The sequence below is a fragment of the Gouania willdenowi genome, chromosome 12 (assembly GCF_900634775.1).
Source record: "Gouania willdenowi chromosome 12, fGouWil2.1, whole genome shotgun sequence".
Classification (NCBI taxonomy): Eukaryota; Metazoa; Chordata; class Actinopteri; order Blenniiformes; family Gobiesocidae; genus Gouania; species Gouania willdenowi.
Window position 1 is genome coordinate 11,788,862 of NC_041055.1, and position 16,323 is coordinate 11,805,184.

The following is a 16,323-nucleotide window of genomic DNA, read 5'->3' on the forward strand; positions in this document are numbered from 1 at the left end:
GCTTCACCTTCATGAACATGGCCACAAGGCTACACTTTCCAAACTTCAATTTGTCCAGGAGGCCGTCCAATTCATTGGTCACTCCATTTCACGTGACGGGAAAACCTTGTCCAGCAAAAGAGTGGCTTCCATTGTCGCTCTCCCAAAACCTGCGACCAAGAAGCAAATGTTGTCCTTTCTGGGCATGTGCTCATTCTGCAGAAACTTCATTCCTGACTTTTCAAGCTACGAATGTCATTTGAGGGCGGTGGTGAAAAACTCACCCCCTAAGGCCCTTGTCTGGACCCCTGAAGCCCTCCGTGCTTTTGAGGGCTTAAAAACGGTTCTCCAGACATCCCCTACGCTGGGCATCCCTGATCTCCAACGCCCTTTCACACTGTTTGTGGATGAAAAGGGTGGTTGCATGACCTCCGTCCTGTGCCAGCTGCACGGGGACAAGCTGAAACCTTGTGGCTACTTCTCAAAGAAACTTGACCCAGTTGCAAGAGCCTTTCCGCCCTGTCTGCGCTCAGTCGCGGCTTGTGAGGCTGCTGTGTCCTCAGTTCGTGAAATCACTGGCTATGCTCCCCTGCATCTCCATGTGCCTCACTGTGTCACCTCCATTCTGAGAGACATGCAGACCTCACACGTCTCAGCGGCCCGCTGGCTCAAGTACCACACTACCCTGTTGGGTCTTCCTGATGTGCATGTCCGCCGTTGTTCTACTTTGAACCCTGCTACTCTCCTACCTCTCCCGGAGGATGGAGAGCCTCACTCTTGCATTGCTGCCCTCTCTCAGGTCCTGGTTCCTCGCCCTGACCTCTCCTCTGTCCCTCTCACTAACTCTGACTACATTTTCTACGTGGATGGCTCTGCATCCCGGGACCCTGACACCGGGACTAACAAAGTGGGCTTTGCTGTTGTTTCTGATTCAGCCACTGTTTCCTCTTCCTCGCTCCCTTCTCACTACTCCGCCCAAGCCGCCGAACTCTGTGCTCTCACCGAGGCGTGCCGCCAGGCCTCAGGTAAGTCCGCTACAATCTACACTGACTCTCGCTATGCCTTTGGGGTAGTGCATGACTTTGGGGCGCTCTGGAAACAGCGTGGGTTTCTCAAATCTGATGGCTCTCCTATCCTTCACTCTACCCTTGTGTCTGCTCTTCTCGATGCTATTCAGCTACCTTCCTCTGTCGCTGTTTGCAAATGTGCAGCTCACTCCTCTGCTACTGACAACGTCTCTCGTGGTAATGCACGCGCTGACGCGGCGGCCAAGTCTGCGGCCCGCACATGTGTTCCTCCCTCTTCTTCCTTTCTCTCCACTCCTCAACCGGTCGCCTCTCTGTCTGAACTCTCCGCCTTTGTCACACCAGCCGACCGCCGCAAATGGCAGGCCTCAGACTGTCACCAGGTGAGTGGGGTTTGGTACGGCCCCGATTCAAAACCTTGCCTACCGACTGCTCTTTTCCCTGCTTATGCTAAATTGACACACGGTCAAGCCCATGTGTCAAAGGGTGGTATGATATCAGCTGTTCAGACAGTGTGGTACACAAAGGGATTTTCTTCCTTTGCAGCTGAGTTTTGTCAGAAATGTATGATCTGTGCTAAAAACAACCCAGGCAGAAAGAAACCTTTGATTAGCCAGACAGCCCATCCTCAGCCATCCATGCCCTTCCACCACTTGCAGATGGATTTTGTTGAGCTAACACCATGTGAAGGAAAGAAGCACTGTCTGGTCATCATAGACATGTTCTCTAAATGGGTAGAGGCCTTTCCAACCAAACACCAGACAGCCACAGCAGTAGCCAAAGCACTACTAACTGACATCATTCCTAGGTGGGGCATTCCATACAAAATCTCTTCTGATAACGGCACACATTTTGCCAACCAAGTGATAACAGAGTTGGGACTAAGATTAGACATGGATCTTAGAAAACACTGCAGCTATCACCCTGAGTCCGCTGGGGCCGTAGAAAGAGCTAACGGTACTCTGAAAAACAAGTTGAACAAGTGCATGGACCAGACAGGGCTGAACTGGATCAAAGCTTTACCGCTTGTCCTCCTTCAAATGAGACAACAGGTTCATCCAAAGTCTAAACTTTCACCCTTTGAAATCCTTTTTGGACGCCCACCCAATGTGGGTTTATCCCCCTCAGTTTCGTCCTGGGCTGAGACAGCGCTCCAGGACGACAGTTTGATAAAATACTGTGCACAACTCTCTACGATTCTTACTCTCAACAGGTCCAGAGTACGAGCGGCCCTCCCACTGACTACCACCGAGAACCTCCATGATATCCTTCCAGGTGACTTTGTGATCGTGCACAACGCGAGACGAAAAAGGTGGACCGACCGAAGGTGGATCGGCCCTTTTCAGGTTCAACTGACGACACACACGGCTGTGAAGGTCGCAGAGCGAGCCACGTGGATTCACGCATCACACTGCAGGAAGGTGCCAACACCAGTCGACCCTGATCTTGAGGCGACTGGTCAAACGGAGGAAGTACCAACATCACCACTGATCGTGGAACCGCAGTAAGGAGCGTTTCCTCTTTTCTGGATTAGGAGCAGTGTTTTGAGGAGCTTTTGTTTGCCCTGAAAGTTGCAACGAAGGGCAGAAGAAAAAGTCCCCGGGGTTACAAGCTAATCTTTCAAACGGGGCATATGGTCTGTTGAAACCTTTGAAATCCAACCTTGAGGACATCGTGGGAGATCACAAGCATTTTCCCGCTGTGATGAAGAGGTCACGAGCCCCTCTGTTTATGCCCCAGGAGCAGGCTGGAATTATGCCACTATTCTGTCGTTTCATGTCACTCGTGTTCTGGTCATCGATTGGCGCGATGGTCCTGTCCGCGGCTCCAGTACTCCTCTGGCTACTGGCCTCCAGGGGGACAATTGAGGACACTGGACTTGAACCAATGAATGCAAGTGTTGTTCCTAATGTGAATGATTCTTTTTACAGGGTGACTAATGCAAGCAGAAATAGACGCTGGATAAACGATATCGTCCTGCACGACACTTTAGCTGCGACCAATGTTACTCATCCGTTTTTCACAAACACCTGGTACCGATACGCGCACTATCAAGCTAAAAGTAGGGGCCTATCCAACTGTTATGTTTGTTCTTACATGCCTGTGTCATCAACACATCCCCGCTTAACCGCGATACCAATGGATGCTTCCGACTCCTTTTGTTATTTGTCTTACTCTAACTTCGGCATGGGGGACCCCAACCGTTGTTCTAAACAGCCAGTAAAAAAACTGACTATACTGCGCGATGATACATCCTCCGCTATGTATGTAGATTACACGCGAACCACACTTTTTCCCTTCTGTTTCGCCAGAAACGGAACTCGCAAACTAGGCCAGATTCCCGGTCACAATTGCAATTACACTATGGGTCCTGAATGCGACACCGCACATAATTCGCACACCTGTGCCCACGTTCATACACCCGGGACTAATGGCACGTTCAATTTAGCAAAAGGGTTTTGGCTATGCGGTTACAGACTGTATACACACCTTTCCCCCAACTGGGATGGGGTGTGTGCACCCGTGCATGTGACTGATCACACATACGTAGTCTCAACTATTCCCCTTTCGTCACGACGTAAACGCGAATCACACACTCCTTTGGGTTTTGATCCACACGACGCAATCTGGGGCACGGACGTTCCCCCCGAACATAAACTGTGGACGACAGGCCAGAAGGTTACTCTTTCGCTGTTCCCTTGGGCGGGTGTGGGCAAAACACTGCTGCGCGTCGAAACCTTAGACTACAGGTTTAAGGCCTTCGTTAACGCATCATTTTTGGCCCTTACTGGCCTCTCGGGAGAGGTCACGAATATACGTTTAATGGTCCTGCAAAATAGAATGGTTCTAGACCTACAGACCGCGGCCAAAGGAGGCGTTTGCGCAATGGTAGGTGCATCTTGTTGCAGCTTTATCCCGGATAACACGGCAGACGGTCAGATCATAGCAGAGGCAGTCAAAAACATTTCCAGGCTACGCGATGCCATGAATAAGGATAGCTTGGCCGGACCGGATTGGTTTTCCACTCTACTTGCAGGCTGGCGCCCTCTCTTGGTTAAGATCGCTATTACACTGGTGTCAGTTCTTCTTCTTCTCTGTTGCGGTATACCGATCTTGCGTCGTATAGTAGAGGGTTTAGTGCAGAGCGCTTTCCCAAGCCGGCACGTCCGCCTAACCGTTCCAGAGATGGAGATCCAGCCTGAGGTGTTTATGATGCATGTTTTTGATTCTGATGATGACTCTGCTCAGTGATGTCACCTACGCATGTTGTTTTATATGCTATGCTATGCTATGTTTTTGCCATGTGTATTTTGGCTATTAGTGATATATATAGTCCATATTCATTGCCGTGATCGCCAATGATTTTAGTTGCTAAGGGTATTTGATTTTATTGTGATGGCCTCGTCTCACGTAATATTCATTATGTGTTTATGGGGTTCTTTGACTTTTCCTCCTTTTTCTTGCTCCAACTTTGGGGATGCCTGTGTCCCCTGAAAAAAATAATGCTTATATCCATAGTGTTATAACGGTGTCAATATCATTTGTCCTACGGACCAGGAGGTTGCTAAAGTTACACTAATTTTGATTAATGTTTTATGTGTTTTGGGCTGTGCTTTGCTAAGGATAAACAACTTACTAATTATTTTCGCTTTCTTTTTGTGTTGGACTTTGTCCAAAAAGAGTGGATTGTTGGGGCTGAATAATTAGTTATGCTTAAGAATATAATTACTTATATATTTTTATCCTTAAGCCTTGGGTGTAACTTTCATTGTGTGATTTCTTATGTCTTCAACCTTAACTTGCTTCACTCCAGGTCAGGACAGCCTGTCTTTCAGCTGTTCCCAAACAACCACAAGGACAGACACACACACTCACATAGCACACCCCATACACATTCATTCATACACACAAACACATAGTTCGCGCACACCTCAGTTTCCATAGCAACCAGATAACGGGGAGTGAACTGTTTTGACTCGAGCAGTAAGTGTCTCTCATTCCATCTCCTGCCCTCCCTCCTTCTTTCTGTCCCTATCTCTATGTCTCGGGGGGGGGAGGAGGGAGGAGGGGGACTAAGGGGAGATATACGTGGCTTTAATATTGTGTCTCATCACTCTGTCTTTGGATCGCCTGGCCAGGGGGTCACCATTTTTGTTTCCACTTTGTATTCTTTTATTTAGTTTAGAATAAAATCATTTTTTATTAATTCACCAACTCTTCAGTCTGGTTTTCATCACTTCCCAACGCAGAGGGTGTCATACAGCCAAAACGAGGTAACCTTCCTTTTTTCCACCTTAACAGTATATAGACGTCAATGGCAGTGAGTGAGTGAACAGTTGTTTGTTAATAAAAGTGGGCTTACCGTGTCGGGTCTGACTGTGACAGTTATTTAGTTACTCGGCATTCACGTGACTGTTTACTGGGGAGAAATGTTGGTGGGCTCATTCTCTTTGGTTTGGAATGCTTCATCCCCCATTAGCATTAAAAGACTTAAAATGAATGGGATTTTTTTTCACAAATCCTGCCCTGTACTCCTTTAAATGGTACATGTAATAAATTTCAATTGCAATTTGCAAGCTCTAGCAAAAGATCACATACAATACTAAAGGCTCTCAGGCTAGTCCTTTTAGAGCAGCCAGTAGTTAATTAAACCTGCCATTTTGTCAGACATGCTCACCCGGCATGTTGCACGTCAGATTATAGGGTAACAATCATTCTCTAACCTAATGATGTGTCTTTTGAGGACACTTATGTGGGATATGTGATTGATTGAAGTGAAATATTTACACCATATCAATCTAAAGACATAATCCTCTAATGAACTAAATGGAATCTCAGTATAACACATATTAATTTAAAACTTTAATTTTTTTAGAGAGCGAAAGGTGTGTCAGATACTTACACTGCAGTTCTCTGGTGGGACGATAAGCTGAGTGATCTCTCCGCCGTGAACACAGAAGATGTGCTTCATCTCTCCCGTAAAAATATCCCACACAATGACAGAGAAATCCACTCCTCCTGACACAAGTGAGCGTTGGTCGTATCGAGGGGAAATCTGGTATGGATACATGATGCAGGTCACCTTGTTTCGGTGACCTCGTAGGGTGCGATGGGGGGGCCACCCTGCAGGACACATAGAAACCAGCTGAGAGTAAACATGATGAAATTATTTTTTTAATATTTATATTACTCCATCCAAAGAAAACAAGTGGCACCCTGTTTTCATATATCAAAGCAGGCATACACTTAGCACTTCAGTGTGACCAGTTTGGAGGGGGGACTTCATGGACTGGAGATGCAATGATTTCAGTCACCCAGAACTGGTGTTAAGAACCTTGTCAAAGCATTCGTTGGTGCCTTAGGTTATTTTTCGAACATTACAATGAAATCATACATTTTCATTATTTTGATATGAGATAGGACATCTCTGAAAACCACATTAAAGCACATTTTTTGGCGTTGATCTCATTCCAATACTTTCTGCAGTTTAATAACATGCAAATGTATTTATAGGTCGGTCAATTAATAATAACATCAGAGAATTGTGTAGGTTCATGATATCTGAAGCTAAAAGCGTTGACAGAAGTTTAATTGTGTTAGAAATAGTGTAAAACAATCTAAAAATGCAACCCATGCACCACTCCAACACTAAAGGTTTTCTATAAGATGACTCTTACTGGCAGACAAATGTGGAAAGGGGAATCACGTGATGCACACACCTGAACAGACGCGAGCTTGTCGGCTCCCTGCGGGACTGCTATAAACCTCACTTTTCAAACATTTTCTTACCAGTGGAGAGGTCCGTCGGATGCACAATACATTTATCATGTCTCTGGATGCATTTTTTGTGCACCCTGGACCGTGCAAGAACAAGAAACACGAACGTAAAAAGGAGGCTAAAGCTAATGCTACAAAGGCTATCGATAGCCCGAAGGATGAGCTGGAACCGGAGGATGAAGCAGTGCACAGGCCTGTCTCCGCCAACAACGAAGAGTTAAGTGAACAACGAGACAAGCTTATAGTGAATTGTGTTACTGTAAACATAGAGAAGATGCTGGACAGTAAACTGGCCAACATAATTAAACCGGTTAGTGAATTCTTGGGGAAGCTCGACAACTTAATACAGAGGATGGGAACGGCCGAGCAGAGCATCTCAGACCTCGAGAACACGTCGGCGGCAACAGCACCCCGGGTCAAAGCTCTGGAAGGCGAGCTGCAGAAGGCATTGGATCGTCTGGAAATGTTCAAAAATCAAAGTCGACGTCAGAACCTGAGAATAGTTGGTCTTAGCGAAGGCACGGAGGGCCGCGCACCGGTCGAGTTTTTTGAAAAGTGGATACCAGATGTGCTGGGTATGCAAACCGACCGCATTAAGCTCGACAGAGCCCACCGCACGGGCCCACCGACAAGACTTTCTGGTAAAGAGTGGCCAAGAGCCGTCCTGGTGAAGCTGCATGATTATACCGACAAACAGAAAATCCTGCAAGCAGCTAGAAATAGAGGCACACTGAGCATCAATGGCAGCAACGTATCATTCAACCAGGATTTTTCTATGGAGGTTGTGAGGAGGAGGAAGGAGTCCGCCAACGCTCGTAAACAGCTGAGAGAAGCTGGGATAAGATATTAATTTCTGTACCCCGCTGTCATTAAAGTTTTCCATTCCGACGGCACCAGCTCCTCATTCTCCACCACAAAGGAAATTTATGATTACGTTTGGACAGCTCCAGTATGACCTAAATGCAACATAAACAATGCGCCTCATGCCTTAAGAGGAGTGCTCTGTATTTGAAGGTTTCCTTTTCTTTCTTACAATGTGATATGCTGGTAATTGCATGTGCAGTCCTGCAGGGGGAGCTGTTATCTCTTGTTGCTTCTGACCCCCACAGCTGTGCTTTTTTCCTGTTTATTAACAGTAAATTATTTTATTTATTTGTTGTTATTATTTTTTTTATTTCTAAGTTTTATTCTGAGGGGAGTGTACATTCATAATGCACTCTCTTCATGTGTTAATGTTTGTAGTGCTTCTGGGCTTGTTCGAGTTTTGCTCAGAACACATTTCTATGTTTGTTAAACTTTATTCTACATTTGGAGCTGCAGACTGGCCTCTTCCACATAAAATGGTTAAACTTGATGGTGACTTACAATTCATAATATAATTGGGTGTTTATGTCTATTAAGATAAGTACATGGAATATCCAGGGCTCTAATAATGTAGTAAAGAGAAAGGCTGTGATAAATTCTCTTTAAAAAGATAAGATTCAAATAGCCTTTCTTCAAGAAACACTGTTGAATGATGAACACAAGAAAAATCATAGGGAATGGGTTGGTCAAATTTTCTTTTCATCACACAACAAATGAGAGGCGTTGTGATCTTATTGCACAAAAATCTTCCATTTACCGTTACTTCCTCTTTTAAAGATATTGAAGGCAGGTTTGTTTTGGTTAAAGGGGTACTACATGGTGAAACTATGGTATTAGGAAATGTTTATGCCCCCAATATTCAGGTTGAAGCTTTTTATGCATCATTACTTAGCCATCTAGCTGATATGGACTGTCCCAACATCACAATTGGGGGTGATTATAATTGTGTGCTATCCCCAATGATGGATAGACTCCCCCCTCATGCAAATACATCTAAAAATGCTCAGGCTGTTTTAAATATCAATAAGGAGCTCGATCTGGTAGACATATGGGGGCATTATAACCCACTTTCAAAACAATATACATTTCACTCTCAGCCCACCTGTCTGCTTCACGTATTGACTATATTTTAGTTTCTAGATGTCTCCTGGGTTTGGTGGAACACGCACATATAGGCCTCATTGCTCTTTCAGACCATGCTCCGGTGTTAATGGCAATGCAACCCCCTAGACCAAGTGAACGTTCATTCTCCTGGAGAATGAATGCAACCCTACTTATGGATAAAAAATTCATTAAATATTTGACAGACCAAACAGACTTATTTTTAGAAATTAATGATAAAAATGGAACTGACCCAAGAATTGTGTGGGATACATATAAAGCTTATATGAGAGGTATGATTATATCCTATACAAGTCAAAGGAAGAAAGAGTGAGCAGCCAAACAACTGGAAATAGAAAAAAAAAAAAGTAAAACAATTAGAGAAAACCTATTAAACAACAAAATCTCATGCAACTCTTTTTGAATGAAAATCTACTAGGACAGCGCTAAATAATCTGGTAACAAGGAGGGCAGAAAGGGATATACTATTCACAAAACAAACATTTTTTGAATTGGCTAACAAACCAAATTGCTTCTTGGCACGCTTAGCAAGGAATGCACCCGTCAAATCTTATATATCAGCTATACAGGATGAAAATGGACAAAGTCAAACTAATAATCGTCAAATTAATGAGAGCCACAAAAGATTTTACACTAAACTGTACAGTACTGAGATTGACGAGGAGAGTCTTGGGGCAGGAAGCCTTTTAGATCAATTATGTTTTCAACAAATATCAGAGGATCAGTCTGACCTTTTGGAATCTCCTATCTCCATATTAGAAAGTCGGGGAAATGTCCTGGAGAAGATGGCTTCCCAGTTGAGTTTTTTAAAGTGATGAAGGGGAAAATTAACAAACTTCTGTTAAGGGTATTTAATAAATCACTTGAGGAGTCTGTGCTCCCTGAATCCATGTATAGGGCCAACATAACACTAATAGCAAAGAAGAATAAAAATCCAGAGCTGTGCTCCTCTTATAGACCAATCAGCCTCCTTAACGTGGATAACAATATACTTTCCAAAATGCTGGCTCTTAGGCTGGAGAATGTTGTAAAGACAATTGTGAATGCAGATCAAACAGGATTCATTTTGGGTCAAAACTCTTATCACAACACTAGACGCCTACTTCACATTGTTCATCATCTTAATATTAACAAAACGCCGGGTGCTGTTGTTTCTATGGATGCCGAAAAGGCGTTTGATAAAACTGAATGGGAATACATGTTTGAAGTAATGAAAAGATCTGGTTTTGGAGGTGGCTTCTTGAGGTGGGTCAGACTTGTATAAAGAACCGACAGCTTCGGTTCTGACAAATGGCCTGTTGTCTGCTCCCTTTAAAGTGAAAAGAGGTACAGCTCAAGAAAGCCCGCTGTCCCCTACCTTGTTTGCCCTGGCTATAGAGCCATTAGTGTTGGCCATCAGACAAAACCCTGATATCCAAGGAGTAACGATTGGCACCAAAACAACATAAAATTTTACTGTACCCTGGTGATATTCTTGTAACTTTAACGAAACCCTCTCCATCATTAATAGTAGGAATGTAAGGATTCACTCAACTCCCTATATGATTCGATTCACGATACTGGGTTCACGATACGATTCTCTCACGATTTATTTTACAAAATGGGACTGTAAACAAATGATGACTGAAAAATATTTCTTTATTTTTTTGGGAGAAAAAAAACTATAAAAAACTATACTGTTTTCCTTTTATTTTTTCATTGTCAAAAGAATCCCTTGATAAACTATTCAAAACAATGCAATTTAACTAAAAATAAATCTTGAATGAAATAAATAAAGGAAAAATACAAATGAAGAAGAAGCCTATTCATTTAAATTCTGGTTCTACAGTAAACAATGCAAAACTGCATAATAGTTCCTTTTCTTTTTAAAAGTGCAACTGAAAATGTATTTTGTGCCTTAACAATTGGTCTTAAAAAAAAAAAAACAGTAATTTCACTGTATTTAGGTCAGGTATTTGTTTGGACCAGCAGAGGGCGCTGGTAACCCAGTGGTCGGTTGGCATGCAGATGTCTTGCAGTGAAGAAGAGATGCTATGCTAGCAGACAGAGCAAATAGAAAAACGTGACTTACAGATATTCACGTAATATTACTGATATTTTTTCGGTGCTAAAGGGGTAAAGAATCATTTATGAACATGTTTAAGATTCCACCCGCCGCCAACACACAAAGCACTGCGATTCAATTTTCACAGTATCGATCGTGATACCTATTAATCGATTTTTAACTGCCTTACGATTAATCGCTACATCCCTAATTAATAGCTTTAACTACTTGTTTAAAATAATTCAGCCTAATATCAGGATATAAAGTCAATTTTGGTAAGTCAGAAATAATTACCCTAGATGATATAAAATTATATAAAAACAGAACCACCATATATTAAGCCATTCTGTTGGGCTCCATCTGGGTTTAATTACTTAGCAATTAGAATTGTCCCCCAGCTCAGTTATATTCGGAAAATATTACTCCTCTGGTTAAAAGTGCCCAAGAAATGTTAACGAGATGAAAGAGTCTCCCAGTATCGTTCCTGGGTAGAATCAACCTCATCAAGATGACAGTCCTTCCAAAAATCAATGTTGTCTGTAAATTTAAGTACAAATGACATTACAAATATAAACAAAGCACTATCAGACTTTATATGAAATGGCAGGAAACCAAAAGTTAAACTAGCAAGATTACAACTTCCAAGGGAGCAGGGTGGATGGGGCCTTCCTAACATAGAATACCATGTGCTCTCTTTACAAGCCAGAATTATCTCTGCATGGGTGAATGGAAGCTCAGACTCTCCCTGGTTAGACATAGAATCATTTTTATGTAAACCCCTCTCTCCTGTGAACTTGCTGGGCAAAAGCCTGAAGGAAGTTCCACACAAAGCTAGAAATAACCCGTTGATATCTAATGTATTGTGGGCATGGAAGAAATGTGCGAAAATATTTAATAACACTAATCCTCTCTCCCTCTTAACAACATTGGTAGACAATACAGAGCTCTCACCACAGGGAACAAGACCAAACTTTACACTTTGGCAAAAAGTGGGTATTGTTAGAATCCTTGACCTTTTTTGAGATTGGTAAATTTAAAATGTTTGAGTCATTGAAGGATCAGTATCATATATCAAATAAAGACTTTTACAAATATTTACAGGCTAGGCACTTTGTGTATACAAAGAACAACTCATTGGAAATCCGAAATGACTCACACTTACTGGATCTATTTTTTTATCAGGTGTAAGCAACAATAACACTTCATGTCCAAATTCGATTCTGAGATATTGAGCTTGAACCTGAGTAAATTGCCCAGCTTAAGAACATCCTGGTGTACTTTGCTTAAATTTGTAATAGATGATGATGTGTGGATGAGATCTTACAACTGCCTTCCAGAATTTCGATTTGCAACAGATATAAAGAATTACAGTATAATATCTTGCACCATATCTACATCTCTCTGCATATTTATAATAAGTATAGAACAGGAATCTCACCAAACTGCCCCAAATGTAAATCTTGCATAGGCACCAGGTTGCACTGCTTGTGGGAATGTAAAAAAATCCAAACAATGCGGAAGGCCGTATGTTTAAATGTTAGCAAAGCAACAGGTCAACAGGTGTTAGTATACCCACTTATGTGTCTGCTTGGGAAGATCCCTGCCTCTTTAAAAAACCATGAAAATGTAATCCAGTCGCTTTTAATGCTAGCAAGAAAAGCTATAATGGTAAAGTGGGTTGGGGAGGACCCTCCTATCTCTGTGTGGAAATCTCTGATCTCAGAGGTGGTGACTGGAAAAACTTGGAAATTTCATAATTGGAAGGACTCATCTTTTTCTGCGGAAATGGAGGAATCCACTGGAACTCCTGGGACTCGGTTATAATATGGATTTAAATTGGTGACTTAATTTTATTTTATTTGAATTATTATTGTTATTGTTATTTTTTAAATGTATCACTGAACAGAGGACATGAGTCTGATTTGGGTTTGGACATGAATATATTGTACTGGTGGATGTCACCATACGGTATGGGCAAATACGCAAATGTTGCATTATTTCACTGTGCTATTGATGCCACATACTTTATTATATGGACCAGTCTCGCAGCTCTATTATTGTTGTTGTTGCAGTGTTAATGGTTGTTCACTGTATAATGTTTGTGTATTTGTTTTTGTAAAAAAAAATAAACTAAAACTAATAAACAGAATATACAAAAAAAAAATTGTGGAAAAAGAGAAACACTGATTAATTTCCGAATGTGAGTCCTACATTGTCACATTCCTCACCTCTCCTGAGCATATGCTCTCCCTGCAGCAGCTGGACAATGGCAGTCTGAGTGGCGGGAACCAGGATGATACTCCCATCCTCCCTCCCACAGACCAGACGGCCCTGACAGGGGATGTACACACTGGCTGTCACCTGTTAGAAGAACAAACAAAAAAGGTAATTCATGAAACAAACAAACACAATACAAAAACTTTGTTCTCAATAACAGAAGCCAACATTGTAGTTTTACTGCCAGTTCATATGATCATTGATAATTTGGTTAGTGTAAAGTTAATTTGTGTTCAAACCTTGATAGGTTGTTCTTTGCCTGGAATGGCACTGAGCTGATCGATAATACCTGAAGACACTGGCATCAGCTTGTCAAAGGCCTCCTGGAGGCTGATAGTTGTCGACACTTGCAACGCTGCACAAAAAGAAATACAGCACACATAAAAAATACTGTGACTGGTGAAATACAGCAGACTCTCAACTGGCTGGAGATCTTGGGCCAAGTACCAAATCGTATTTTATTTCTCATGAGAATTGTTGTTTTTGTAGCAAAAACTTCAAGAACAACTTAAACCTTAAAAATGTGCTAGAAATTAACTGTATTTTGTTAAACTGATATTGTGAATCAGAGTCCTTTTCTGTATTGTTACAAAAGAATTGAAAGTCAGTTATTATGAAAATTGATCTGTTTATGCAGTGTGATGGAAAACAATAAAGCAACTTTTGTCCTAGTTTTTTGAAAGCTCTGCTGCAAAAATCAGGCATTTTAGGCCGCTAAAGTCACATAAAGTGGCTGCTGAATCCTGGAAGGACTGTTAAGAGTACATGTGTGTATCTGAATATTTTTCTTTTGTGTGTCAAAACAGGAAAAAAATAAATAAATTGCCCCTCTAGCAGACTTGGATAGTAAATTCCAAATTTGCAGCAGATAAAGTGAGCAAATGATAAGGAGAGAGAAAGTAGGTACAGTATGAGTGGATGGATGGATGAAAAGACGGACTTTACCTTGTGAAGATGCTTGAGAAGTTTCTGGGATGCTCCAGAGAGACAGTTGACCCGACGAGTCTCCCTGAATCAGCAGCTTGTGGAAGGGTTCCCTCCGTCCAAAAAAGAAGCAAGTCACAGGAGGACAGATCAGGAGCTGCAGAAAGAACAGGTTCAAGACTCAAACTGAAGAAGCTAGGACAGGGGAACTCAAATACAATCTTCAATGTCCACAAATAAAATGTATAATGAGTCAAAATGTATTTGATCAAGCTTCATGGCACAATACTGTAGATTAATATTCAAAATGATTTATCCTTTTTATTCAAAATTTTAAAAAAACATACTAAATAAAATGGAATTTCCTTTTTGACATAAATTTAAGTAGATACTCAAACAAAACAAAACAATACAATATCGCTGCAAAGAATCCAAAACACATATCAGGAAAAGGGATAAGGAGCCATTTCCTTTTAAATAAACAAAAGGTCCCTTTCAGTTTAACTAAATATCCACCCCTCCGTAGAATCTTTTGGTAAACAAATGGATCAAGATTTCAAGTTGTCACATTGATAAACTGCTTTAAAGTAACTGTTTGCTTTGTCTTAAACACTGTTGTTTAGCAAGAGAATAGACATCTTTTGTCTGTTGCCAACAATTTGAACTATGGGACACTTGGTGTGATGCCCACTGATGCAAGTGCTGATTTGTGCGTCGACTGCACTACTTGTTCTTGATTCAATCTGGGCTGTGACTGATGTAAAAGTATCAATTAACAAAACGCAAACGCAACATCTTTATACAATACTTTTCCCTTCATGGGGTCGCCACAGTAGATCACCTTGCCCTCACGTTGCTTCATGACAGAGTTTTTAGCCCACACTAACACAACCATCTCATTTATCCAGTTTGGTGGTGAAAACAGGCTGGGTATTAGGGACCTTGCCTAAGAATCCACGCTGGATTATTCTCAATACCCAGAAATTGAGCCTGGTCTGCCGCAACCATAGTCAGAGGTGTGACCCACTGCACTATCTGAAAGTAAAAAGTAAGGCCCCGTTTTCACTGTAACGGACCCAGTTGCATCCTATTAGCACTTTGTTGGCATGGAGAAAATGTCCATTTACAAGTACTGACAAAACCAAAACACACATGAAGGAGTAATTCGCTCAAGGTCCCTAAATATGCGATTTGAGGGTATTGCTTATTTAAGACCACTGATCTGGAATCATTCAATTTTCTTTGTTCCTTTTGATGAATTTCTGTTATGGGTGCTTGGTCATTTGTATCCAAAAAGAGAATAAAAAAATTTGCATTTGGTTCACCAATGTTGTTTTAAAGATGTTGGTGTGCATGTCTATTCTTGAGGAATGAAACACAGTAAAATGCTGCGATATTAGTTTTTAGCTTAATCAATGAAACACAAATACATTTGAATGTTGGCAATGTAAATGTATAAATACCAGCATCAAATTATGTTTCTGGCACTGCATTTCCCTTAGTTAGACAGGTAAATTTCACAGTCTCTTCTGGTCAAACTAACCTAAGAAAAAGGTGTTGCGATAGTAATCCAGTTAATAATGAAAAAGGTCAGACTCCGAGGTAATCTAAGGGGTAGCACTAGCCATTTGCTGAGACAGTTTAAAAGAAAGATGACTGACCTGTTTGTCTGAGTGATCTGCAATGCTGTAGGACAGAGGAGGAATCGAACCTTCTTTGGTTTTCCCAACATCACTGCGGAAATGCTTACTAGACGGTGAACAGCTGGAAGACACGCAAATGAAGAACAACACTTTTGGTACCTGTACTGTATCAGTTCTATTTCATAATATTTCATGAGATGTCTCACAAGGGGATACACACTACCTGTACCCCTCAGAAGCACTTTTCTCAATCTGCCAAGCCCTGATTGCCTGGAAAGAATTTTCCCATCTGCCGGGGACACTCCCACCCTCTATCAGAGGGAGGGTGGATGTGCAGTTCCTCATTCAAACGCCTCTTCTCTCTCCCATGCGCATCTCGCATTCTTATTGTCTAAACTGTCCACAGGCGGATTCCTTCGGGTTTTTCAGTCGCCGGGTGCTGGTGAGTATAAAACGCATTGCGTGGACCACAACAGGTTGATAGGCAACCAGCACTTACCTTGCTCTGCAAGTACTGCTCCTTCACAGGTAAGTGAAATTCACAGCCCCAGCTCCGGCTGGGGCACGTTGGTCCTCTCTCACTCACAGTGTCCGTTAGCCACTCCGAGCTCTGCACCGACAGGTCCAAAGCTCCCGGATATCACTACTTGATGCCTCCGGGCTCGTG

General features: G+C 42.1%; 1 protein-coding gene across 3 annotated transcripts in view; it reads right to left on the bottom strand.

Moving 5' to 3' along the window:
• wdr7 (WD repeat domain 7) overlaps nt 1-16,323 on the bottom strand; it is a 139,406-nt gene that overhangs the window by 99,126 nt on the left and 23,957 nt on the right. For all 3 annotated transcript variants that reach the window (XM_028463195.1, XM_028463194.1, XM_028463197.1), the window contains exons 9-13: nt 15,675-15,777; nt 14,035-14,170; nt 13,329-13,444; nt 13,041-13,173; nt 5,908-6,128 (exon numbers count right to left, since the gene is read on the bottom strand). In XM_028463195.1, the coding sequence (XP_028318996.1) occupies nt 5,908-6,128; nt 13,041-13,173; nt 13,329-13,444; nt 14,035-14,170; nt 15,675-15,777 (709 nt within the window). The remainder of the gene's footprint in view (nt 1-5,907; nt 6,129-13,040; nt 13,174-13,328; nt 13,445-14,034; nt 14,171-15,674; nt 15,778-16,323) is intronic.